Below are 26,669 nucleotides of genomic sequence, written 5' to 3' on the forward strand. Positions count from 1 at the left end.
AAATGAGCTATTCAAGCCATTGGTCTGGGAAACCAATTGAGTAGTATAAATGTATGTACATTCTTCTTTCCTTCTTTTTCAACTCATGATCACGACCATGTTAACAAATTGCAAAAAAATATTTTTTTAGTAATGATCTATTTAATTTAAAGTATGATATTCTTGTTTGGAATGAATGTTATTGCTATTCTGTATATACAGTAGCTTTTGTTTAATAATTTTAATACCACAATGAAATTTATAGATTTAACAAAACACGAATATGTTATATTATTAGAATGAACAAAAATATACCATACCTTAATCTGGCAAAAAAAAATAATAGTCTAGTATTTGGACAACAGTTTCTAGAAACAAAACTGGACAGGAAGCAAGAATATGGTGAACTTGTGAGAATTTAGCTAGAGATTCCCGGTTAAAGAAAAATTGAAGATTTACATAGAACTTGTAGACTAGTTAACCCAGAAACAGGTTGCCTTCTTTGTACTGTATGTTGCATGTTTTTATTTGTTATTAATGAGAATCATTTTATGAAAAGTAGAATAAGTAGTAAATAATGTAAAGGGGCTTATCATTAGAAATGTTACATTATATATCAATGGTTTACTTTTCACAATTTTCTAAATGATAACATTTATAATAGCTGAGATTATGTTTTTTTTCCCAATTACGAGTGAGTTGCTATTGTAATTAGTTAAAACTTTATTTAAGTGAAAAGCTGTCATAAGTACAGTAGGTTAAACTTAATTTCATTATGGATTTAAAAAAGTCAGTCATTAATATACAATGAAATATTTTTGTCAGGAAGAGGCGTTCCTGCTTCTGTCATCAGCATAAACAATATAACATTTTGTTTAATTTTAAATGAGAATGATGACCCAGTTAATTACTGTACATATTTTTTTCAACTTTCCTTTATCTCCCTCAAAATGGTACAAAATGGGAAAGGAGTTTGAATGATTTATGTCTTTTGTTACAGATATTTGGAGCTACAGTGCATTCCAGATCATGCCATTCAGAAATGTCACGACTGAAGTCATAACAGAATTTGTCATCACTGGTTTCAACGGGACTCAGCATCCAAGAACAGTTGGATTTTGTATTTTGACAATTTACTTCCTAATTTTGCTGGGAAACACTACTAACATATGCATCATTGCAAGGGACAGGCATCTGCACACACCCATGTACTTTTTTGTATCCAACCTTGCTGTTGTGGACATACTCCGCAGCACCAGTACCAGCCCAACAATGATCATCATTCTTCTAGCTGACATGACAACCATCTCTTACAAACAATGTTTATCTCAGTTGTTTATATCCGGCTGGGGTGATACAATGGAGGTGTTGACCATTACTCTAATGGCTTATGATCGTTTGGTTGCGATTTCCAATCCTTTACGATATCACAGTTTCCTCACAAAGTCTAGAGTAGTGGTCTTAACTGTACTATCATGGGTCCTAGCATGTGCTGTTGTTGCCATTGTTACAGGAATTGCTGATAGGCTCCCTTACTGCCGACAGTTTCTTCAGTATGCTTTTTGTGACTATGGTGCTTTAGTCCGAGCAGCCTGTGTCAACACAAATGATCAACTTTTATTGCCATCTGCTATTTTTTCCACAATTACATTTGGCAGTCTCACTTTTATTTTGATGTCCTACCTAAAGATAATCTTTGCTGTGATTAAAATTTCCTCGCCAGCAGACAGGAAAAAAATGTATAACACTTGTTTAAGTCACTTGATCGTAGTCGCTTGCATTTTTGTCCCTCCATTAATTGGAGTTATTCTAACCAGGATAGGCCTGGTGTTGAGCCTTGTGGAACGACATGTAGTTATTACTCTCTGCACTCTGGGTCCCTCTCTTCTCAATCCTTTTGTATACTGTTTCAGAACAAAGGAGATAAGGAATCAGGTTTTCAATATATTTAATTTTGCTGCTGCAATTAAATAAAACAAATTCAGGGTTTCCCCTTGTGTCCTATCCAGGGTGTATCCTGATTTGCTCCTTGTGGGATAAGCTGAATGGATGGATGAATAGATGAAAGTTTAGGGTTCCCTTCTAATATTTTTATTCAACTGGTTTGTTTGTGACTCTTCTTTTCAAATTCCTATATTATGAATAATGAGATGACCCAGTATGATATCCCAATCGCTTCAAAGCAAACATTACTGTATTGTTTAATACAATGCAGTACACTGTTGCTACTCCAGAGTGTAGAGAAATATAAACTATTGTTATTAAAAAAACAGCACACAAGTTGTGTAAAATATAAAAGGGGCACTAATTTTGCTTGTTAACATGTGACTTGAAAGACATGCATGTAGTACCTCTTGTACTTGTTGTTGTAATTGATTACACACAGTCACATTACTTTGAAAAGCACATTGAAGTATTTGGTTACATGATAAAAACCCATTTACCTATTTCAGCTGTCCATTTTACTCTTTATCCCCTTCTTTTAAGACCAGATAATTTGACATTTTAGGAAACCTGAAGTCACAGATTCTTAATTTTAAATTCTATTCTAGTAATAGAAATAAGTCATGAAGTTTGGGATTTATGTGCATATCTTACAATCTCCATGCATCAGTGCTGTTAAGGAAATATTTTTTTGTATCGCATATGTATTGATTTATAGTTTGCATTAACTATTTTTGGGTGTACCCAGGATAATTTACATAAAGACAAAAATAAACATTACAAAAAGGCTTACAAAAGCTTGTCAATCATGAAACATACACTCAGCTTTTTGTTAGTCAAAATGAGCTCCAGCAACATTTTTACATTTTAATTTAAAATATAATCAGACCTAGACTTTCTTATTTTTATTCTAAATGTACATCTTTAACATTTCACAGTTCATTTTACTGTACATCATTGGAAATGTTAGAAAATAACTCTGTAATGTCCATGGATTGTGTACTATAAGGTGTAGCTATTATAAATAAATTAATGTTTCAAAGATACTATACATGTAATAATAAACAATACACTGTAGTCTATAGGCATTATCTACCTTAAAAGCCAATGTCTCTATGTATTAATCATATTAAAGTAATATAGCCCATTGGGGTAAAATATCAATTTATAATCAAATTCCTGAATCATTCTCAGTATTCACTATTTAAAAAAAAATCATATACTGTATAAGGTCTGCTATGCTGCTGTCAAGACAACTAAATTGTTAGGCACCAAGACCTTGCAACCCGGCAGAAATAGTATCATTTTCAAAAATTGCTAATCCCTCCGTACTTAAAAATGGAAATAGATGCAGAAATCCATGTTGTCTCATCATTAAGAAGATATGTTTGTAAAGGGAAATATTGTACAGGAAAGCAAGGTAGCAAATAAACCACAAAACGTCTTTTGGAACAATAGAAATTTATTGAATCACAACACCATTTACTTTTCACAAACTGAAAGAAGAGTCTCTAAAACTCTGTTGGAATGTATCGTTGCCTTAAAAAGAATAGCTTTGAAAATCAAAAACTTTATAATGACTGATGACTACAATATTCCCATTCTTGTTAACAACTGTTAACATTGATCAGTGCTTTATTATTTCGTTATGAGATCTCCTGTGTATAATCCATGTTCAATAGGTGAAATGCTCTGCAAAAAATACTTCTCATCTGAAATATCTGGAATGCCTAGAAGTCGATGTATGTTGCAGTACTAAATTCACAACAAAAATGTAAGTATTCTGAATGAGAAACTGAACCTCAGTGGCTTCATTGATATAGTGTTCAATTCTACAGTGGTAAAGTTCTGTGAGAATATAGTTAATTAATTCACGAGAACACAAAAAACTATGTACAGTATAGAAGGAACTGAACTGTGTAAAAAACACAACGATTCCTTACATAATAATTATTTCTTTTTTTGATTTTGTCAAGAGTTATACCTCTTTTGAGGTCACTTTTGAGTCTTCTCTCCTAAATAATATCATGGTTGATGGGTCGCTGCTATGGAACTTACAATTCTCTAATACTTTTTGTAGAACCACAATATATATAAAAAACACATACATTGTATATTCACTGTAAATAAAAATTTCCCTTCTTGATTTAATCTCTGTTAAATTAGACACCAGCTGCCAAGGAATGGGTAACATGAATACTAATGACTGATCTCAAATGTAACCATAAAAAATTAAGGAAAGGAATACGATCAGCATCTGGATCCTACTGGAAGATCTACCTCAGATGCCGTCTTATATACATTAACATCCATATTGTCAACCACATACTGTAGTCCCACCATATTTGTTTGCCAAACAGCATACCTACAGTAGGTATATTATCTCTCTGTTTCTCTCAAATGCATCAATTGGCCTGTCCCAAATGGTCCACATTTACTAAACGCACAATTTCACAAATTTCACATTAATCTCACAAATTAATATTCAGGAGTTCAGTTAGATGCTAATGAATGCAATAGAGAGGTGAAATATGTATAAAGCAGTTAGCATGACTCGCCTAGATAATGGAATGGCACCCTACCCAAATCCCCCTCCCCCTCTGTGTCACGAGGATTGAGCTAGGGGTGTGCTGCAAGGGTGTAGAAGGGGTAGAATGTAGAAGAGGGGGAGGTGCAGAGAGATAAGCTTAGGGAAAAACTGGCTGCAGCACTTATATATGTAGGTGAGCGGATGTCCATCCTTCCTTCTCATCTTCTGTTATAAACTCCATACATCCATAAAATTACATTTCCATATCAAACATATTTTTAAAATAAACAGTCAATGTTCTCGATTTACCTTAACTTTCATTCTTTACAAATGTATGTGCATCTAAGGTAAGAAGTAATGCAATGCAATGCGGTACATTCATCAGTGCTTAACTGGAGTCAGTTAAGAAGGACAACTGATCCTTTCACTTCAGATGCTCTAAATCGCAGTCATTTCTCAAAGCTGTAACACTATAAAATAAATCTTATTTTTATTACCTTAATATATGATAAAAATCTACAAGATACACCTTTCTGTAGTCTGTTTAATCAGTTTCATCCATTAATTACTGAGGAGCAAGAGGACTCCACATATGGAAACCAGATGTTGGTGTCCATTACATAGTTTATATTTCTTTATATTTAAAAACCTTAAAGAATTTGATAACATGCTTACTGTTACTGGTTATATTCTGAAGTCATTAAGTTCCTGCTCTTCTTAAGCAAGAAGAATTTTGTAATTCAATGTTTATTCACATTGAATTACAAAAAAAATGTAATTCAATGTGAATAAACAAGGCATAAAGGTTTTCAGTGCAACAGTTGTATTTGTGTTTATTTAAATTAAATTTCATGATACATTGCTTTTATCTTACAGGCCTTTGGAGAACATTGTGAACCATGCCATTGAGCAATGTCACACCCGACGCCATAACAGAATTTATGGAGCTGAACATCCAAGAACTATTGGGTTTGTCATTTTGGCAATTTATGCATTCATTTTGCTTGGCAGCAGCATCAATATATACATCATTTCCAGGGACAAACACCTTCACACCCCCATGTACTTTTTTATTTGCAATCTTGCCGTTGTAGATATATTGTACAGCACAAGGGTCAGCCCAGTCATGATGGTCATTCTCATTGCTGACATGAAAACAATCTCTTACAAACCATGTCTCACTCAAATGTTCATGTATCATTTTGGTGGTGTCATGGAAATCTTTGGAATTACCCTTGATGGCTTATGATCGTTTAATTGCAATTTCTGATCCTTTACGATATTACAGTATTCTCACAAAGACTCGTATACTTGTATTAACTGTAGCAACTTGGGTGTTGGGTTCTGCCATTATTGCCATTTTTACGGGCACAGTTGATAGACTTCCTTACTGCTGACAAACCTTTAAATATGTTTTTGTGACTATGCTGCTCTAGTCAGAGCAGCCTGTGTGACATTTGAAAATTATTATTTACTATCAGCTGTGATCTCTTTTTTTGTTTTGTTTGGTACATTCACTTTTATTGCTTTATCCTACCTTAAAATAATCTTTGCTGTTGTTAAAATTTCCTCATCAACAGCCAGAAAAAAAATGTATGGCACTTGTTTAACTCACTTGATTGTAGTAGCTTGTACTCCTCAATTTGAGCATTGAAGAACGTCATATTCTGCTTATTGGCTCCTGCCTGGTTCCCTCGCTTCTTAACCCTTTTGTATATTGTTTTAGAACAAAGGGAATAAGAAGTCAACTCTTCAGAATATTTAAGACTAATGCACCCATAAAATAAACTTCAGTTTTATTTTTTATTATGGTTTCATCTTGTGCTTTCATTCAAGCTGAAAAAAAACATTTTGTTATACAATAACAGACCCATTCATCAGCATTCCTTTGACATTACATAAGTTTTTTTTTAATAAAAAGTTTTTGGGTGGTACAATGCTGCTTAAGCAATTTAACGTGTGTACTTAAATGTAGAAATCTATCCCTTTTATTTATCATTTACATATTAAGTTGGAAAATATATACAATTTGCAAATATGTTGTATATATTCTATGTCTTAAAAGATAAAGTATTACATTATGGAGAGACCAAGGTCTTTGCCTTTTGAAGTACTTTGAGCCAGTAATTATCCCAATTCTGTGGCTTTAGGATAGTTAATGCAATGGATGCCAACACACCAAGATTTCTTTATTCTTTCCAATCCCCATTCTCTCTGAGATACAAAATGTGAAATGGTTTTATCAGAAGATCAGGAGGGGTAATCAAATACTAAAATCACACTTCTGTTCTCCAATCTATAAATACTAGCTTGGAAGCCCACAATTCTGCTTCCATCTCTTCTAGCACCCCAACATTACCCTTGCAACTGCCTCCCTCGTTCATTCCAAGCAAGGAAGGGGGGTTTGAACATTGCTTGATCATCATCTTAGACATTTCCTGAGACAGTTGAGTTAAAACTTAAGTACTAAGCACACTATCACCTCTATTTATTGGCTAACTTTGTCAGTATTATAAATTGACCAAACTACTGAAATGAAAATAAGATTAATTTCTGATAACTCAATTAATAAGAAAAATGTATGTGTCTAAAGAGAAAAGTTTGCAATTGAATTTCAATGTAATTCAATGCAACAATGCTTGAAATTAATTAGTCTTAGACTACATTTATGAAGACAAAGAATGTTAACATTTTTAAGTGCAATATATAAAAAAAATCCTTTAGTATTGGAAGATGTACAGTAAGCGTTGACACAACATCCAATCATTTTCTAACCACGTCAAATTCATGGGGGAGCTGGAACCTATCCCAGCAGGCAACTGGCACAAGGCATGGTACATTCTGGACAGGTCGTCATTTCACTCCAGGGCATATACAGGTACACACGCTTACAGAGTCAGGGCCAGTTTCCCCAGATTAACCTACCACTGTGTCTTTGGACTGAGGTAAGAAACCCGATTTCACAACGTCATAAATGCACTGTTAAAGACCCTATGCATGACGGTATAATCCGGAAGTGTCTGGAGAAGCACATCAGGGAAAACACAGCAAGGTTAGGACAGGTCAACAGACAGTGGATGATGAAGGTGGTGATCTAGTGCACAGGGAAAGGCCGAAAGGCCAGATTTTCGTGTTCATAATTACAAGAACTGAAACATAGCTAAGTGAACCCTGTAGGATTACCAGTACAAAACAAGTGCTGAGTTAAGACTTGAATTTATTGTTTTTGCATGTACACAAAGCAAAGCAAACACATCGTTAAATTACTGATATTTTACTTTGGTATATTTTATCTTTGTTAAACTCTTTTGCGTAGCATAAATTGGCACTGACTTTATGTGCAAATGTATATTAATTTAATGTTAAAAAATTACTACTTTCAATTAATCTTCATAATTAATGTTTATGTTAATAGTTAATTAAATTAATACAACTACAGTATCTAATGTAAATTTAATATTGAAATATGTTTATTAATTCCATGCAAAACGAAGCATTCTGAATTCTTACTTTCTTGACATGAGAATGTGTTGGAGTTCATAATATTGCTCAACTCCTAAATCAAATTGTTCAACTGTTACCTTACTAATCACTAACACTTTGTCTCTCTTGGGGGTTTCAGTTGGAATTGAGTTAGTTAAGTCTGGTGTTCCTCATGGCTCAATACTGAACACCATACTGTTCAGCATTTACCCACTTGCTCAGTTAATTCAGATCGCAAGGTCTGATTATCATTTCTATAGTGATGATACTCAAATCTATGTCTATACTATACTTGACATCGAAGTGGCTGTTTCTGCACTCTCTAATTGCATCTCTACCATAAAAACTCAGATGACAGAAAACGTCCTTCACTTAAACTGCTACAAGACAGAACTTATACTTTTCAGCACCTCCCTTCAACTATGAAAAGCCAGTCCAGTAACATTATCTGTAGATGGCACTGTTCTTGAATTTCAATCTAAATTGAAGAACTCAGGGTTGATATCTGATCCAGGTTTCACCTACATGTGGAAAATATTTCAAAAACATCAATCTTCCATCTCAGAAATGTCAGCAGACTATACTTTATCTCTGATTGAGGCTGAAACGTTGGTCAACACATTTGAGTTCTCTACAATTTATTACTGTAATGCCCTACTAAATCCACTCTGTACAAATTTCAGTATGTCCAAAATTCAGCAGCCGGAATCCTTACCAGGTCATGTGCAAGTGATCATTACTCTTGTCCTGGAGTCCTTGCACTGGCTTCCTATCAGGCTTCATGTTGACTCCCCGTGCTAACCTATAAGGCTCTGACTTATTATCCTACCCCTCACCTCATAGCCTTTGTTTGTCTGACTCTGGTCTCCTGTTTGTCTTCACAATGTCTTCACAAAGACTCATATAATCATACTAACCATATTGTCATGGGTGCTGGATTGTGCACGTTTTGCTGTTGTCAAAGAATAGGTGACAGCTAAACCAAGAAGCTCTGAAATGTGTTTTTTGTGAGTATAATCTGAGGCACTTTGACTAATTTAACAAATCAGATTATGTGAATCTTAATCCTCCTGGTGGCACTACCTGGTGGCACTACCTCTAATTTCTTTCATGTATTACTTGTTATCTTATTTTGCTTGAAGAATTTGAAATCTGTCTGGACTGTAGCTTTCATTTAATTGAGAGGAAAGTCACCTTGCTCTTAGAAGTGACTCTGTTTGCAGAGTTTGTCTTAACACACTGCTCCCTTTTAAATCCATTTTTATCACCTTTATCACCTCTGTCTGTCCGGAGGAAGGGGGTTGGGGGAGAGTGATGGAAACTGAAATAAAAGCCCACCCCCAGTTTCCCGTCCTCGTACTACAAGGTGAAAATGCGCTAGCTTGCTAGCACGAAACAATCCCTCCTGTGCTATTTTCTGAGCATCCCAGTTATGGTCTTGAGGTTCATTCATGTTATTATTAATATTATTAATATTTCATATACTGTGACATGTACAATTATCAGAAATGTGAATATAGTTTGCATAGTATTTTACTGTTAGAAAATTGCAATTATATTAATCATTGTATTAACAGTTAAAACAGATATTTCAGATATTGGGAGTGTGAAGATTCAGTGAGCACTAGGATACTATTTAACACATCAAGTTTACTCAGATGGATACTATTAGAAAATATGTTGACAAAAGTCTTTTTGTTTTTTTCCATTTCTCAAGGCAAGATAAAATTGTATCCAGTTGTGATGTTGGCTGCCTGACATGTTGTTATTTGTAACCATTCTGTGTCCAAATCGAAGCGGGTGAGAGAGAGTGGAGAGACGCATACAAACAAAAGTGAATGGTAGCTACAATGCGTTTATACATTTTTGTGGTAACAGGAGGCAAAACATCAGTATTTACTGCTAGTAATTAGTGTAAGATTGGTGTAACGTGAAATCTGAGCCTAAATCTAGATGTAAAATCTTGACAAGCAAAGCAATGTTGAAAAGGTATCATTTTTCAGGAGCAGAAATACAAATACAAAATAAAAGCTTTTTGACATCTCAAATCAATTTTGAGGTCTCTAAAACAAACAAGAAAAGGAACATTTCCAGAGAACAACTACTTTATGTTCACATAGAATAAGTGATAAATTATAAATTTGAGCAATCTAATTTTTTAATCATTTAAGCAGTGAATTGCCAGCTGCAGAGGATTGCACAGACAACACAAGCTCTGCTTGCCATAGAAGTTCAGGAAAGGGTGAATTAAGCCATGTCAAGTGCAATAATTCAGCGATCTGAAATGACAGTTTAAAATGTGCATAGATTAATGTAAAGATTCTGGAAACTTTAAAATTAAAAGAGCTATAGGACAAGAAACAAAATATAGAGAAAACTTAAGCTGAAGCTAAAATACACTCTTAATAATTAAGACAAATGAAAATTTAGGACATTCAAGTGTTAGGCAAACATACAGTATGATCTATGGAGCCAGCATCTTAAGAGACAATTTGTTTAAATAATAATAATCTCCTGATTTGTTTAACGATGGTTTCAAAAATAAAACTAACTGGTGAGGAATCCATGTTTAATGATAATTAAAAGACTTGAAGTTAAAAGAAATTATTTACATTGCTTGATTAATTTTTAAAAACTAAGTTTTAAAGGCAGATGCATTCAGTGCTATACACGCTCCAGGCTGAAGAACAGTCTTTCTGTATTGCTGAGCTCCACGCCTCCTCTGTCTCTTGGTTTCACCTCTTCTCTGATGGAGCTTAGTGGGCGGTGTGCTATTTTTTCAGTGACCTACTGATCTGTTTCACACATTGGGAAGATAGGATAATGTGTTTTTTTGTATGAAATGTATGTTGTGTTTACAAAATTAAAGTGTTTTAAATGTTTAATTAAAAAGTAAAAAACTTCAAAAACAGCTCACACACAGATTCTAAGATGATCATGGGGAAGAAAAATTACCCATTTCTCTCACATAAAAAAATCATTTTTTATAGCTCTTAAAGTCATGCGATGTCTAAGTTAGGCAAGGACACCTCATTGTTTCTTATTTTGGATCTAAACAATTAAAGAATTGGTTGCCCATCGTGTCGTACAGTATTATGTTTTTACGTTTTCAAGAGACAACAGAATGCTTTGTTTGATGGATAAAAAATGTAGTATAATGCCTGCTGTGGTGAAAAAGCTATTGAGCACAGAAGATCTTTCCTCCTGTCAGAAGAATTCAATATGAAGTTTATTATTATCTGAGTAAAAATAGAAAATACAGAAAAAGTTCCTCAAATTAAAGAGAGCTTGAACCCAATGAGTTTGTGTTATGCTGCTTAATATGGTCAAAGCTTTGCATACATACAGTATGTATTGAATAGTAATTCTCGCATTATGAACTCCCTTACACCTGTGTAGGGGTTTTGTGCATGTACTGGGAAAATGTTTAACAGTAGCAGTAAATTACAAAATGATTCTTCGATGGCTATTAGAAAATCGACCTTGTGGAACAACTCAGCAACACACACACGAATCCTAATACACGAGAATACATTTATTAATACATAAAATGTGCATATAAACATAACATATATTATAGTGAGGGTTACAAACGGTATATATTCAATCACGAAGAGTTACAAATACCAAGAGATACATACATTCAGTATACCATTCATTTATACTGTTTCTACACTAGATACTCAAAAGCAAGTACATCACTCATTCATGTTTTTCCTAATATAATTTCACATTGAACACGTGATATATAAAAATAATAAAAAAGAAAATGTAGTGTACTTAATATTTACTATTTTAATTTTTTAAAACAGTCTTTGTTAAAAGGAAAACTTTTGCCCTAAGCGAGAATTAAACACAGACCTCCTGGGGGAAGGAATGCACCACATTCATTGTACCAACACGCCCTTTGGAAACATACAGTAACTGAAATGGACAGGTCATAATGTTTCTAGAGTAATCAGGAGTGAATGAGTCAAAGAAATTGATGCACATATTTACAAAGAAAGTGGAATACTGTGTATTATCCTTAAATTAATATCATTATTAATTTCTTTAGTTACGCGATTCAGTATTCTATTCCCTATTAAACAGATTCTAAAAAGTGTTGTTTTTTACAGAAATCATGCAAATATTCACAGAAAAGGTTAAAACATTGTAGCTATTTAGAAAGTATATAAACTTAATATAGTCAGAACATGCTAAATGTTTCCAAAATAACTGTTAACTCAGGAAGTGACTAAGACTTTGATACATCAAATGTTTATGAAGAACATGGAATACTCTTCATAAGATTAAATAACCTTCAAAAGGTTAAAACATTGTAGCTATTTAGAAAGTATATAAACTTAATATAGTCAGAACATGCTAAATGTTTCCAAAATAACTGTTAACTCAGGAAGTGACTAAGACTTTGATACATCAAATGTTTATGAAGAACATGGAATACTGTTAATTTTAGCTACCATTACCAGCCATATACAGTATGCATAACACATTTATATTCCTAAATATTGTTTATGACATTCAGAGACCTTTTGCTCCTGTTATTTTTATGCTCAGCTACCAAAAGTATTACCTATAAAATTCCATATTAATGTAAGACATAATTTAGTAAATGTTAAGAGTTTTTAGTTTTTAAAAACAATTATAATTTTTATATAGTTTTTTTTTCCATCAGTAATATCCATTAATCACCAAGAAGCATAAAGCCTCCAGATATGAAAACTGGTGTCATTTCTTTACATTTGAAACCCTTAAGGAATGGCATGTGCCTGATCTATGTTAAATAGCTTCTATATATTATACTGTATCTATATCTTTATTAAAATATAAAACCTAATTGCTAGTACTGCTTATATCATAATCATCAAGCTCTTGCTGTTCTGAGCAAATAAAGCAGAAACCATGAACAGCACTGTGGTCTTGAACTGACTCACTGGCACATTTCTTGCTGTTTCCCTCCATCCCCCTGTACCTACTGTATCTCATTTCACAAGAGGTTGGTAACAAGACACCACAGCACATGATCTTAATCCATTCAACTTTTTTATGCACCACAAATTATTGTATTTAAGTAATACAATTTAATATATTTGTAAAAGGTCAGTTATGGAATTAATATTATAATTATAAAACATGAAAAATAATTCAGATGTACTCTTCACATACCTGAAGGGTAATCGAAGGCAAAAACACTCTTTTTATGTGATGTTTTTACATTATAGCATGAGAAATTTCTAATTTGTCTTTTGCAACTTGCACCCTACACTATGTCATTTAAGTGCGGTGGCTCTGTGGCTAAGGATCTGCGCCTGTGGCTGGAAGATTGCTAGTTCAAATCCTGCAACCGGCAGAGGAATCCTACTCTGTTGGGCCCCTGAGCGAGGCCCTTAACCCAAAACTGCTCCAGGAGCGCCGTACAATGGCAGACCCTGTGCTCTGACACCATGCTCTCTCCCTATCTGTGTGTCTGTGTGTCTCATGGAGAGCAAGCTGGGGTCTGCGAAAAGATAATTCCTAATGCAAGAAATTGTAAAGGGTTAATAAAGTGATGTTATAGTGTTATAGTTATTTAAAAAGGCAATATTTTCAGAATAGAGGGCCTTTCTTGTTCATATGCACAATCTAAAATAAACATGAAACAAATGTGTTATGCATTGCGAGTATGATTACAATATCTTTAAAGATCTTCAGAGATTTTGTTTTCTCAGTAACTACCTTGATGAAGAAAGTTCACGGCTAATTATGATATCCCCATTCCCATTCTTGTTGTACATACAGTAATGCAATTTACTCATTCTTTCCTATCTTCTAATTAAAGCTCTTGTGTATACTGTATCCTTCATTGGTGAGCCATTCCACTATAAATACATCTGGGATCAAATATTGACAACAAATACAAGAGATATGTGTGTTTAATTTCTGAATACAAAACAGACCAGTAAGTATATGCCTTGATTTTGAAAGGGAAAACTGTGCGCCTTTGCTTCAGGTAAAGGGTAGATGTTTTTTTCAGTAACTTTGTGAACTGAATGCCTTACATATAGTGTTATAATGTAAGGGAAAGTAATTGATTTACTGTCTGGTATTCCACATCTTTAACATATTTTGTTCCTCTATACACATCCATAAAGCTAATATAAAAGGCTTAAAACAATGCTACTTAAACTGTTGGTTTAAAATTGTGTGATTATTTTACCCGCCCTCATCAGACCTCAGAAGGTTAGCAAAGCTGGAACTGATTTTGGTGGACAAGTATGTGATATTTCTCCCTCAAACTTTCCATACCTGTGCACCAGTATAATGATAGCTTTGTGATCTGTGATGATTTAAGAGGTGCTTCTTAAGATGAGAGGCTCAATAGATGTATTGATTAATTGTTTATTAAAGATCATTAATAAGGGTAGAAGGGTTAATCCTGATGTCTGACCTACGTAAAGATGTCCTTTACTCCAGATGGCTTAGGACACACTCAGGTTTCTGCTTGATCTGTTTGGGGCTGCAAGGAAGGAGTCAGTACTCTCTTACATGTAAAGCACTTTGTAATAAGAAGCACTCCATGAACAGAAGTTATTCCAAATTGTCAAAATCTAGATTTGTGATTCAGTATGCAAAAGGAGTGACTGAAAACAGCAAAACACTGCATAGTGTCTGAGATATTTATAAAATAGTACATACATACTGTATATACAGTGATGTTAACAAGCAAAACAATTTAATGGCGGTACTGTATAATAATAATTACACAATATACTAAATTCATTTAGCAAAAGACTTATGTATGCCTGTATTAAGGGATAAAAGTTTAGAAATTTAAAATAAGCATATAATGTTCATAATTCAAAGTCAATATCCAATGTATGAATGTTTTCACTGCAACTTTCTCATTTGTGTTTATTCAAATCAATTTTTACAACAACCTGTTTTTATCTTACAGACCTCTGGAGAATATTCTGAACCATGCCATTTAGCAATGTTACACCTGAAATCTTTACAGAATTTATCATCACAGGTTTCAATGGGGTTGAACACCCAAGGACTATTGGGTTTGTCATTTTGGCAATTTATGCATTCATTTTGCTGGGCAGCAGCATCAATATATACATTATTTCCAGGGACAAACACCTTCATACCCCCATGTACTTTTTTATTTGCAATCTTGCCGTTGTAGACATATTGTACAGCACAAGTGTCAGCCCAGTCATGATGGTCATTCTCATTGCTGACATGAAAACAATCTCTTACAAACCATGTCTGACTCAAATGTTCATGTTCCATTTTGGTGGTGTCATGGAGATCTTTGCAATTACCCTGATGGCTTATGATCGTTTAATTGCAATTTCCTATCCTTTAAGGTATCACAGTATTCTCACAAGAACTCGTATACTTGGATTAGCTGTAGCAACGTGGGCGCTGGGTTCTGCCCTTACTGCAATTTTTACAGGCACAGCTGATAGACTTCCTTACTGCCTACCAGCTCTTAAATATGCTTTCTGTGATTATGCTGCTCTAGTCAGAGCAGCCTGTGTCAATCCTGATGAGTACTTTGTGCTATCAACAGTGATCTCTTTTTTTGCCTTGTTTGGTACATTCACTTTTATTGCCTTATCCTACCTTAAGATAATCTTTGCTGTTGTTAAAATCTCTTCACCATCAGCCAGAAAGAAAATGTTCAGCACTTGCTTGACTCACTTGATTGTAGTAGCTTGTGTTTTTGCCCCTCCATTTGTAAGTATTATTCTTACCAGGTTAGGCTTGGTTTTGAGCCTTAAAGAACGTCATATTCTGCTTATTGGCTCCTGTCTGGGTCCCTCACTTCTTAATCCTTTTGTGTACTGTTTGAGAACAAAGGAAATAAGAAGTCAGCTGTTGAGAATATTTAAAACAGTTGAACCAACAATTGAACCAATAAAATAAACATTTTGGGGTTTTATGAGTTCATTTCATGCTTTCATTCAAATTGTACATATTAAAAACATAAACATTAATTGTATCTTTGATTATGGCCTCTTCTCTTGCTTTCAGTTATTTGTACACATTTTTTATTTTGTTCTGTCTTTTACAATAACAGAAACATTCATCAGCATTTTATCTGACATTACAAAAAAGATTTTTAAATAAAAAAAACAGTACAGTGCTGCTAAGGAAATGTAATATTTGTTTCTAAAAGTGTAATTTTGCAGGCACATCAATATTTCTTTACTTTTTTTGTCCCTCATTCTTTCTGAGTTTGATTCAGTGATAATAAAATTCCTTGGTGAAAGCAAGGTATGCCCGATATTTCCTGATAAATAAATTGTAATATGAGTGCTAATGACTTTGATCAATGATCAGATTAATTAATTGAACAAGCTCAACATCTGGAATCTTCTGGAAGTATTCTGAAGGTAGGGTTGAACAACAGCAAAACAAAAATACACATGCAGTCATTTAAAATGTGAGAGGTGTTATACAACATACTGTACTGCAACATATGACATGTTTATTAATTTATGTATCACACAATACAGTATGTTAAAATTAAAATAATATTAATAAAAGTAATGATAACATGGAGGAACCCACGTAGTGTATAGCAAACATTAGATTACTTAGACAAGTTTATTGTATAATCTGTTGGGAACACTATGTTTTTTTTTTTCAAATTTACATACTCATTAAAATGATTTATATTTTTTTCTTAATGCTAATTATACAATCTAAATGATAGACGTAAAACCATTTACACTGAATGGGAAGCTGTCTTAGCCGTAATACTGTTTACTGTAAAAGGTCTCTCATTCACTTGCTCCTCCCTCTCTCACACATGTCTCTGGCTGGCTCATTCTCTGTGTCAGGTTCAGCTCTGAAAAAAAGGTGTAATGAAAATCTCATATTACAGAGAAGTCATATAATCAGAAAAAATATATTATATTTCGGAAGAGTATAAATTACAATGTTATTTTAGTATAATTTAATTCAATACAACAATGCTTGACATGTCTTAGACTACATTGTAAAGACACAGGATGCAAGCTGTTTAAACTGTATTCAAAGATTCTTTATCTTAAATCACGTGATTGTATAAAATTCATAGGTAGACATTATTAGACATTATTAGGATGAATAATCTGAGCTATTACTGAAGCTATTACCAAAATTACATTTTCTATTTTTACTGCATACCTCTATTAACCCTTTTGTGTATTTTTTTAGAGCAAAGGAAATAAGAAGTTAGCATTTGAGAATATTTAAGTCTGTTTTACCCACAGAATGGTTTATAGTGTAGTGGTTTGATGGGTTTACTGAGACAATTATTAATTGTAGCAGTAATCACGAGGTTGTTCGTTGGGGCTTTTAGAAAATCAATCGTCAGAACAACTAACAACGCACACACACGGGTTCAATACACGGGATACATTTATTAATATAACTGTGCACCAAACATATACTAGTCTGCCTGGATACGAGCGGCAGACCTTACGGTGAGGGTTATCAATATACAAGGTATATAATCTCGAAGAGATGCAAACACAAAGAGATACACAACAGAGAATATATGTCAATATATATCGTTCGGTTACCAAATCGCTAATCAGTGTTATTACCCACTGTTACTCTAAACTCGGAAGTAAATACATTACTCATGAATTAAATTGATAACAACTTGTGTTGAGGTACAATTGAATTCTCGAGACGCAATGTAGAACATGGGGTTTACTTATCCACTGTGTTTGGATTTGGAATTTCCCGGCACGAACACCAAACCAGCTGACAGGCTCTGTTGCAGCCTCTGTTCCAGCGGTTGTCCAATGGGCGTTGTGTCGGCGTCCTCTGGCTACCGGCCAACCAGTCGAGGTGCAGCTCGGAGTAGGACAGGCGGAGGAATCTAACTGCGGCGCGCAGGGCAGTCGTTGCTCCGAGGGGATCTACCAGCAGTCCGGCTGGCTAGTAGAAAGTCTCTATGCACAGAGTGTGACCGCGAGTCCTCACAAGTCACTCTTTTGCCTGGGAAGAAACTGGTTCGTTCCCGGTCCAGCGCTGCTTCTGAATAAGCTATTCAGGTTGTCGACGAGGGTCCAACTGTAGGCTGCCGTTGATCAAGCGGAGCATTCACGTTGGTAGAATTCTGAGTACGTACGGGATCCTCGGCCTCGCGCTTAGAACAAAGTCCAAGTCCTTTTGTAGACAACAGCAGTTGTCACGTGATTGTCTCTGAGGATGCGCGAAAATGGCCAAGGAGAGCCCAGAACTGAGCTTGCGCACCCTTTTTGATCAAGACCCAGATGTGTGCTGATTGGTTGAGAGTTTGGCGGGCATTGGAGACCCACGTGGTATTACCACGCCCTGCCAGTCCCTGATTGGTTGGTCAAGGTGAGATATAAGTCACTTACTCTTGACACTTAGGAATGCAGTCCAGATGTCCATTCGGCACTCCCTAGACTGATAGGCGCCAATGGATGACCATTGATCATGATAGCCAGGCTCAGCTAATTGCATTCCCGTCTGGGAGCTTGTTTCTTATCACAAGAAAACACTCTTAAATCAGCTTGCATGAATTCTTTCTCTGTGGCTGCACCACAGAGATGGAGGGTGAGATGGGGCCTCTTTTAGGAGCATACCAATGCTTAATTCTGTCTTATTAACAAGCATTGCCGCTACAATAGTTTTCTTTCTAGTTATGGCTCCTTTAGATGCATTTATGCAATTTGTACACATTAAATATTAACTTTTTGATTAACTACTGTCTTTTACAATAATGGAATCATTCATCAATTTAATTTCATATTCACATTTTACATATTCAAACTTCTTTTCTTTTGCTTTTGTCCCATTCTCACAATGACACAATGACATTCTCAACTCAAGGCTAAAACCAACTTTAAGATGAAATGGGTGAGATCAAGGAACTAGTGTTCCACCCATATATGTTTCTCTTTGTAAATGTATTTGGATTCCACAACATAAATGGGAACCTATCACCCTAAGAATGCACACTTAAACCAATTAAGGCCCTTTATAACCAAGGGATTCTTCACAAATAAAATCTCAGTTCCCTAAATATACAGAATATCAAGTTCTCGTAAAAAAGTTCAAATAATTAGCTACAATCTGGTCTTTTCAGATAAGCTCTCACCTCCAATATCTTTATTTCCCTGTTGTTGTCTTCTCCTGTACCTGCCTGTTAGTTATGAAGTAAGAGACAAGATGTAAAAAGGGTTAACTTAAGTCAGTTCTGCCTGAAAATTAGACTTCTAAGCAACAGGGGTTTATGGCAGGAAAGGGGGTTAACTGATAAGGATTCCAGATGCGAGCAAGGAACCCCCTGGGGGCATAATCTTAAACTGACCATTTGGCCAGGGCCTCTTAACTGGCCAAATACCATGACCCCCCCCTTACCATAACACTGAATGACGTCCGAAGCGGCAAGGAAGGACTATATAACCTAAAAGTTTGTACCGGCACATTGAACAAGTCTTGTTTCTTGCGGGAAACAAGACTTCGACTTTATTGTTCGTTGCATGCAATAAACTCATCTGTTTTACTTCATCTCGGGATCAAGAACCTTATTCTTTCTGTTACAACAGTTATATACTGTGCTGTCTACCTGACCTGCTGTTTGATACTTAATCATTTACTCAGAACCTAATTAGCCAAATAAATAATCTAAGTAAAGAAAATAAATAAGTAAAAAACATTAACGTTTTGATTGCTTTGAATACCGAATCTGGACCCCTTACATGTCAGCCAAACTTCCCTTTGCTTTGAAGCTTGAAATGTTAAAACTAACCATGTTACCCATTTTATCAAGATTCTTAGAGATACTTCCTTAGTCACTCGTAGCTGTAACAATAGAAAAGGTAAACATATTTGTGCTGTGGCAAAACATCATGCAATGCAAGCATTTGTTGGTTTAAAGAAAAAAACTGGAAAATGTTATAAGTGGTATCATATTGAGAGTGTTATATTGTCATATAAGGCAGACAGAAACCAACCATGCAATAAGCGCAGAGCTCAGAGTGAGAAACTCAAGACTGCAAATGTACACAATGTGACTGGTACAGATAGTGATACAGGCTCATGAAAGACTGAGCATAATGCAGAGTCAGAAAGAGAGGAGTAAAATGAGAGAAAAGTTCATGCTTTGAACATAACACTGAAATTATTGAAGAATTATATGGATTGCTCCATGAAGTCAGGGGTGAAACTAAGATTGAAATAGACACATAGGCACAATTGAAATAACTTTATCAGAGCTATTGATATTGCTTTTTTTCATATGTTCATACATCGTATGAAATGTTTTATAGGTTTATTTTCATAGGTGCTTTACAAAAGAATTGTTCAAAGAAAAAAAATGTTCATTAAGTTATAGCTAAGTTACTTGCAATTCATGTGGGGCTTGTTATGTTATAATCAAACTCTTGTGTATTGACATGGCCTGGTGGTGAACTGCTCCACTATATATACTGTACATACTTATCATCTCTCATGTGTACAACAACAGCAGTGATGGCAGTTTACAGCTGTATACTGAATGCAAAGAATACATGTAAGTACTTCCATCCATTCATGTAACAAAACTTCATATTGTTTCACACCTAGAGAGGCATAATTTCTATTCACGTAACAGCACATTCATTTCCACCACGTTTAGTTCTGCGGGAGTACCACATTGACAAAATCTGCAATTTTGACAATTTAATTTATTATAGTTGTTTGCCTACAATCAAATAATTTGGCCACACTTGACTCAGTTATTTTCTAATAATATTTTGTTTTAGTGGATTTTGTTAAATGTGATAAGCTTTTTTGTTTAGCATAAATTAACATTGAATTTACTCTTCGTATTACTTTAATGTTTACATAAATATCCACTTTTCATTAGTTTAACTAAAATTTATGTTTTGTTTAAAGTTAATTCAAAGTAAGAAGACATTATGTACTGTGAATTGTAGAATTGTATGTAAGTAATGTTTCTGTCCTTGTATAATACCAAGAAAACGTAAAATATAGTTTTTATTTCAATATTTTCATAACATATGTATATATATTTCTTAATAAAGGGAAACTCAGTTAAGAAACCTTACTTTATTTAATCAATATTTAATTATTACAATATTAATATAATATTTAATTATTACACTCTTTTATTATTTTTTCCTCACAGGATTTGGGAGTTTCAGCACTATCGTGGACCATGCCTTTTCAAAATGCCACAGCTGGAGCCATAACAGAATTTGTTATCATTGGTTTTAATGGGACTCAGCATCCAAAGACTGTTGGATTCATCATTTTGACAATTTACTTCCTAATTTTGCTGGGAAACACCACTAATATATGCATCATTGCAAGGGATAGGCGATTGCACACGCCTATGTACTTTTTTGTGTCCAACCTCGCTGTTGTGGACATCATCCGCAGCACCAGTACCAGCCCAACAATGATCATCATTCTTCTAGCTGACATGACAACCATCTCTTACAAACCGTGTCTGACTCAGATGTTCATTTCCACCTTGGGTGATATGATGGAAGTATTTACCATTACACTAATGGCTTATGATCGTTTGGTTGCAATTTCCAATCCTTTACGGTATCACAGTGTCCTCACAAAGACTCGTATTTCCTTATTAACCATATCATCATGGGCGCTGGCTTCAGCCCTTATTGCTGTTTTTACAGGAATAGCAGACAGACTTCCCTTCTGCCAACCAACCCTTCAGTATGCATGCTGTGACTATGCTGCTTTGGTAAGTGCAGCCTGTGTCAATCCTGAAATTCTTCTTCTGTTACCATCTATGATTTCCTTGGTGGTCATTTTTTGCAGTCTGCTTTTTATTTTGATATCCTACATCAATATAATCTTTGCTGTTCTTAACATTTCCTCCTCGGCTGACAGGAAAAAAATGTACAGCACTTGTTTAAGTCACCTGATAGTGGTCGCCTGTGTTTTTGCCCCTCCTTTTATCGGAATTATGTTGAAAAGGAGTGGGTTTTCATTAAGACTCTCAGATAGGCACATATTAATTATTGTCTGTACTCTGGGACCCTCTCTTCTTAACCCCTTTGTATACTGTTTTAGAACAAAAGAGATAAGATACCAGCTGTTCAGTGTTTTTAATACTTTTGTTACTAATAAATAGTGTTTCTTTACTGGTTTATCTTTATTTTTATTTCATTTATAATCATTAGATATACCCACACAAGCCGTTGGTTTATGGTTTGGGCTTTAGTGTTTTCATAAATATTTTTGTATTTAAATTATAGAAAAGTGTTTTAATATGGCTTTTTACCTTACATTACAAATGTTATATATACAAAAAGTAATAACATTTCAGAAATGTAAATCATGGGATATTCAGATTTTTATTATTCAGGAGCTTAACATTTAAAAAGATCTATTTATATTGTGCTATTTATAAAATCAGGAAGGGTTGTCACAGAATCCATATTGCCGTGTATTTATCAAAATAAAATGTTTTTTGTATTCTTTCACTGGCAAATGTTTAATTTTAATCAAACTATTCCCAGGGAACAAAAACAACTTAGAATTTAATACACAGGACAATTTTCACAAATACCATCTAATTACATATTGTACATATAAAACTATACAAAATGATCATGTACAGCATTGTTTTCAAATTACACTTAACAAAATAAATAATAAAAAGTGAATGAGGTTATCATTTTGGTTTTGCTGTTTTCTTTTTTCTTGAGCAAGAAAGCGGATGCACTAATATTACCATTTTTAATATTTATCAGGCTGTTATCATAAAATATATCCTATATATCATGAAAAATATTTGAAGAGTACAATGTCACATGATGTAGAATAAACAAACAGATGTTATCTGTTATCCCTTATTGTGTAAACAACTTAATGTGATTGCAGTTTTACCAAAAACACGTCTTTATTTTTTGGTGTTAATACAGTATAAGAGTTACATTACTACTGTTAAATTGATGGTCACATTGCATTCCAGTCCCCACAATTTCTCTTTAAATCTCCTAAATCGTTTATCACATACTGTAGATAACAGGTTATAAGATATCACAGCCCATGTTATTTCCCTTATGTAGTGCTGATGTATATTTCAGTGCTGGATTTCCCATTAGGCACTGTAGGCACAGGCGCTCAACTCACTCCATCAATAATGTGGTTCAGCATTAGAATAGTTTAAAGTGCGTCATGTCAATCAACGTAATTTAATTTACATTTACCCCTCTTTTTGCACATTTTGGAGTGAAAGTTCCTAGGGCCTGAGAATACCAAAATCCAGCCCTGGTATATTTTTATATATATATACTGTATTTGTTTATATATAGTAAATATGTATGGTGGTGTAATGTATGGTAGCATAACTATTGTATTAATGTGGCCTATTATGTTTCAATCTAAATTAAGTTTATAAAAATAAATTTAGTTTTCACTTTTGGCTTGTTGAACTAATGAAAATAAAGTGAATAAAGACCTTTATGCTATATCTTAGACGAAATTTCAGGAAAACAATTTATATCTTGTAAATCCATTTACATTTAGTTCACTTTAATCTTATGTTAATTGTGGGCACACTTATCATTTAAGATTGTGATTTAAAAATAAAAAAACTTCAAATGACCTCTAGTATTGAACATTTACTGTACTTTATTTTGCAAGATATTTTTATTTGTTTTTTCCTTGTTGTATTCTACTGACAGGTCAAGTCTTTAAGAAAATAGGAGTGCCTTAGTTTAATTACTCCAGCACTGTAATTAAGCTACATCTGCTACATTACAGTAACTCAGTTTCCTGGTGGTTTACAGTACAAACATTACTTTGTAACCAGGGTGTGCCTTGGATATGAATATCATCTGAAGAAATAGATAATGTGTTAATTGTATTCTTAAGTAATATAAAAAATGAATAATATTTAATAAGTCCTAAATAGGAGAATTTCTAAATTGGCATAACAGAAAGTAAAATACATTAATCAGTCCCACTCCATCACACCATGAGTCTGACTCCTCTGTCCTTTGGCTGTAATTTTATTTTCTAAAAAAGCACTGAAATACTATAGCAGCTAAAGCTCCCCAACTGCATGTTTAAAATATTGTAGGTTGTTTGCTATAATCTTTGAAGGCTGCCATGGTAAAAATGACAAATAAATACAAATAGCTGTATCATTATTACAAACATGACAAACATCATTTTGTAACTTTTCTTTTTATTAACCGCAAAAACTTGCATAAATAACAGAGAACAACTTAGACTTATGAAGTTTCCTGCCATGGCAAAAGCTGTAATAAGGTATAAGTACGAAGTATGAAGAAGAAAACTGCATTAGTTCTCCAATTTCTTTGTTAATAGAAGTATCAATTGGTAATATTAATGTATTCTTGCATTTATTCTACCAGAAAGTAGGTTTGGTTTGCATTAGTGCTACATTAATGGGGGAGGCGTTGGAGAGTGGCAGCTGCAGGGGAATGGGCTGGTGAGTAGCTGTTGGGGGTTGTAGCTGTAGGCGGCCGTGATTGTCAGGGAATGGAGGAGGTGTTGGGCAATCGCAGCTACGCAGGCTTAGGGAGCACGTGGCTGCGGGGGGATGGATGGTGAGCCACAGAGGGCCCTGAATCAAACTTGTTAAAGAACTGGTTCAGCTTGTTTGCCATCTCCACGTTCCCTTGTGTTACACCCCCAGCCTGTTTGAGGCCAGTGATCTCTCTCATGCTGCTCAATACTGTACATCCCTCACCCTATTCCTTTGCATCTTGTCCTCTACCTTCCTCCTGTAGGATTCCTTGCTCTCTCTTAACTTCTGCTTTAGTTCCCTCTGTACACACGTAACCTCTTCCCTGTCCCCCTCCTCACAGTCCTCATGGTCGCAGGTTGGCGCTGGACAATAGGCTTGTATAGTGGTAAGCAGGATAAGGTTGTGATCTGATCTGCCAGGAGGGGGAGGGCTGTGGAACTATATGTGTCTTTAGCATTGACATATAATAAGTCCAGTGTTTTGTTTTCTCTGGTCGGACACTTAATAAACTAGTGGAAAGTAGGCAAAGTGGTGGAAATAGAGATGTGATTAAAGTCTCCTGTTCAATCCTCAATCTAGAGGGTCTGTGAGTCTCTCGGTTCTAAGGTGTCTTTGATGCAGCAGCATCAAAGCAGAGCTGAGATAAGATAAATTGGTTGGATTAATCTAATAATGAGCTTATTAAAACAATTAAAGGCTGGGTTGGAATAAAACCATGAAAAATTGCTGACCCTGTGGGAGCAACGGTGTTTTGTCATATATTAGCGAGAGGGGTAAAGGTCAAATCCAAAACTCACAAAATCAACCAAACCAAATGTATGACACAACATAGTTATGAAACATGAATCAAATGATAACAGTTATGAACGTCAGCATTAGGAAAAAAATATAAACATACTATCATTGCAAAACTAGTGGCATGTTATAAAACCAGAGTCTTCACAATTGTTTCAGTATTATAGAAGAAGAAAAATATTTCTTTGTATGCTCAAGTTCATTCAAACAGGCCTGCAAGTATTTTATAGGATAAAAAAAATATCTTGATGACTAAACAAATTATGTTTGTACCATAAAATGGGTACATTCCCATGGCAAAGCTGAATAAACTAGTGAACTCAATAAATTGTAAGATGCGTAGGTTTTACAGCATGACATCTTGCACTTGAAAAATATGGAAACAGGTAGCATGAATGTGGTATGAATATATTTATTATAAATAAAAAGATACCAAGATACATCTCAGAAATGGTATCCCATATATTCAGTACTGTATGTAGGGATAAAGGAAGTAAATATTTTAACCTGAGGTTTTTATTCCACTGAATTGATTTTTTTTTTTATTTATGATTACTACATAAAATATGTTCAGAGCCACTTCCATCAAAAACAATTGTTCAAACATAAAATTTTGAATTGTATCTAACTGTAATCTAATTCTCAAGTTACTAATTATGTTACTTGTAGTTCAGGTGGGACATCTTTTAATCACTGAAGACTCTTGTGTACACAACATGCCACATTGGTCAGGTGTTCTACAATAAATGCTTTTCAGCAGTTCTTACATATATACATGTACAGCAACAGAATCAATGTTAGGTCTACAGCTGAATACCGATTGCAGACATATGTGTAAGTATTGTAAAATGCTAAATAGTTTCAATCTTCATACAGTATTTTATAATTACCTGAACTAAAAGATGACTCAACGAATTTTCTTATCTATACTTGCACAGAAAACAATGTATTACAGCACTGAATGCATTGCATTGTAATTTTGAAATCTGAGATTTTAGTTTTTATTTATACATTAGCAAATTGGAAACATAAAAAAATGCCTGCATGGATGCCTGAGATTAGGACAAAATAAAAGACAATGGAGCATTTTAATAATCAGATTAATAATTATATAATATTAGCTGTGATCATTTTTACCACACCCACATCTGTAAATGTATTGTAAAAACATGTATACTTCTTCACTATTTTATTATATATCATGGTAATTGTGGTTAAAGGAAACAGTGTTTCAAATAGTTTATTTCAAAATCTTTACATTATTTTAATGTTGTCTTTTAATGTAATGTTTACAGAAATATTGAATTACAGGACAACTCAATCTGGACCATGTCTCTTAGAAATACCACAGCTGAAGCCATAACTGAATTTATTATTGTTGGTTTTAATGGGACTCAACATCCAAAGACTATTGGATTCATCATTTTGACAATTTACTCCCTA

General features: G+C 34.3%; 1 protein-coding gene and 1 pseudogene across 1 annotated transcript; both read left to right on the forward strand.

Annotated features, from left to right (window-relative positions):
- Positions 1 to 4,783: 4,783 nt before the first annotated feature.
- Positions 4,784 to 6,240, forward strand: LOC138216055 (olfactory receptor 10G4-like; annotated as a pseudogene).
- An 8,656-nt stretch (positions 6,241 to 14,896) lies between these two features.
- On the forward strand, positions 14,897 to 15,853 carry LOC102688281 (olfactory receptor 10G4-like). The gene has a single exon (XM_069189718.1). The coding sequence runs from the start codon at positions 14,897 to 14,899 to the stop codon at positions 15,851 to 15,853; it is 957 nt and encodes a 318-aa protein (XP_069045819.1).
- The last annotated feature ends 10,816 nt before the right edge of the window (positions 15,854 to 26,669 follow it).

The sequence above is a fragment of the Lepisosteus oculatus genome, chromosome 5 (assembly GCF_040954835.1).
Source record: "Lepisosteus oculatus isolate fLepOcu1 chromosome 5, fLepOcu1.hap2, whole genome shotgun sequence".
NCBI lineage: Eukaryota > Metazoa > Chordata > Actinopteri > Semionotiformes > Lepisosteidae > Lepisosteus > Lepisosteus oculatus.

Bases quoted from the DNA above. Each gene is read 5' to 3' on its own strand.
- LOC102688281 (XM_069189718.1), top strand. From the start codon at position 14,897: ATGCCATTTAGCAATGTTACACCTGAAATCTTTACAGAATTTATCATC.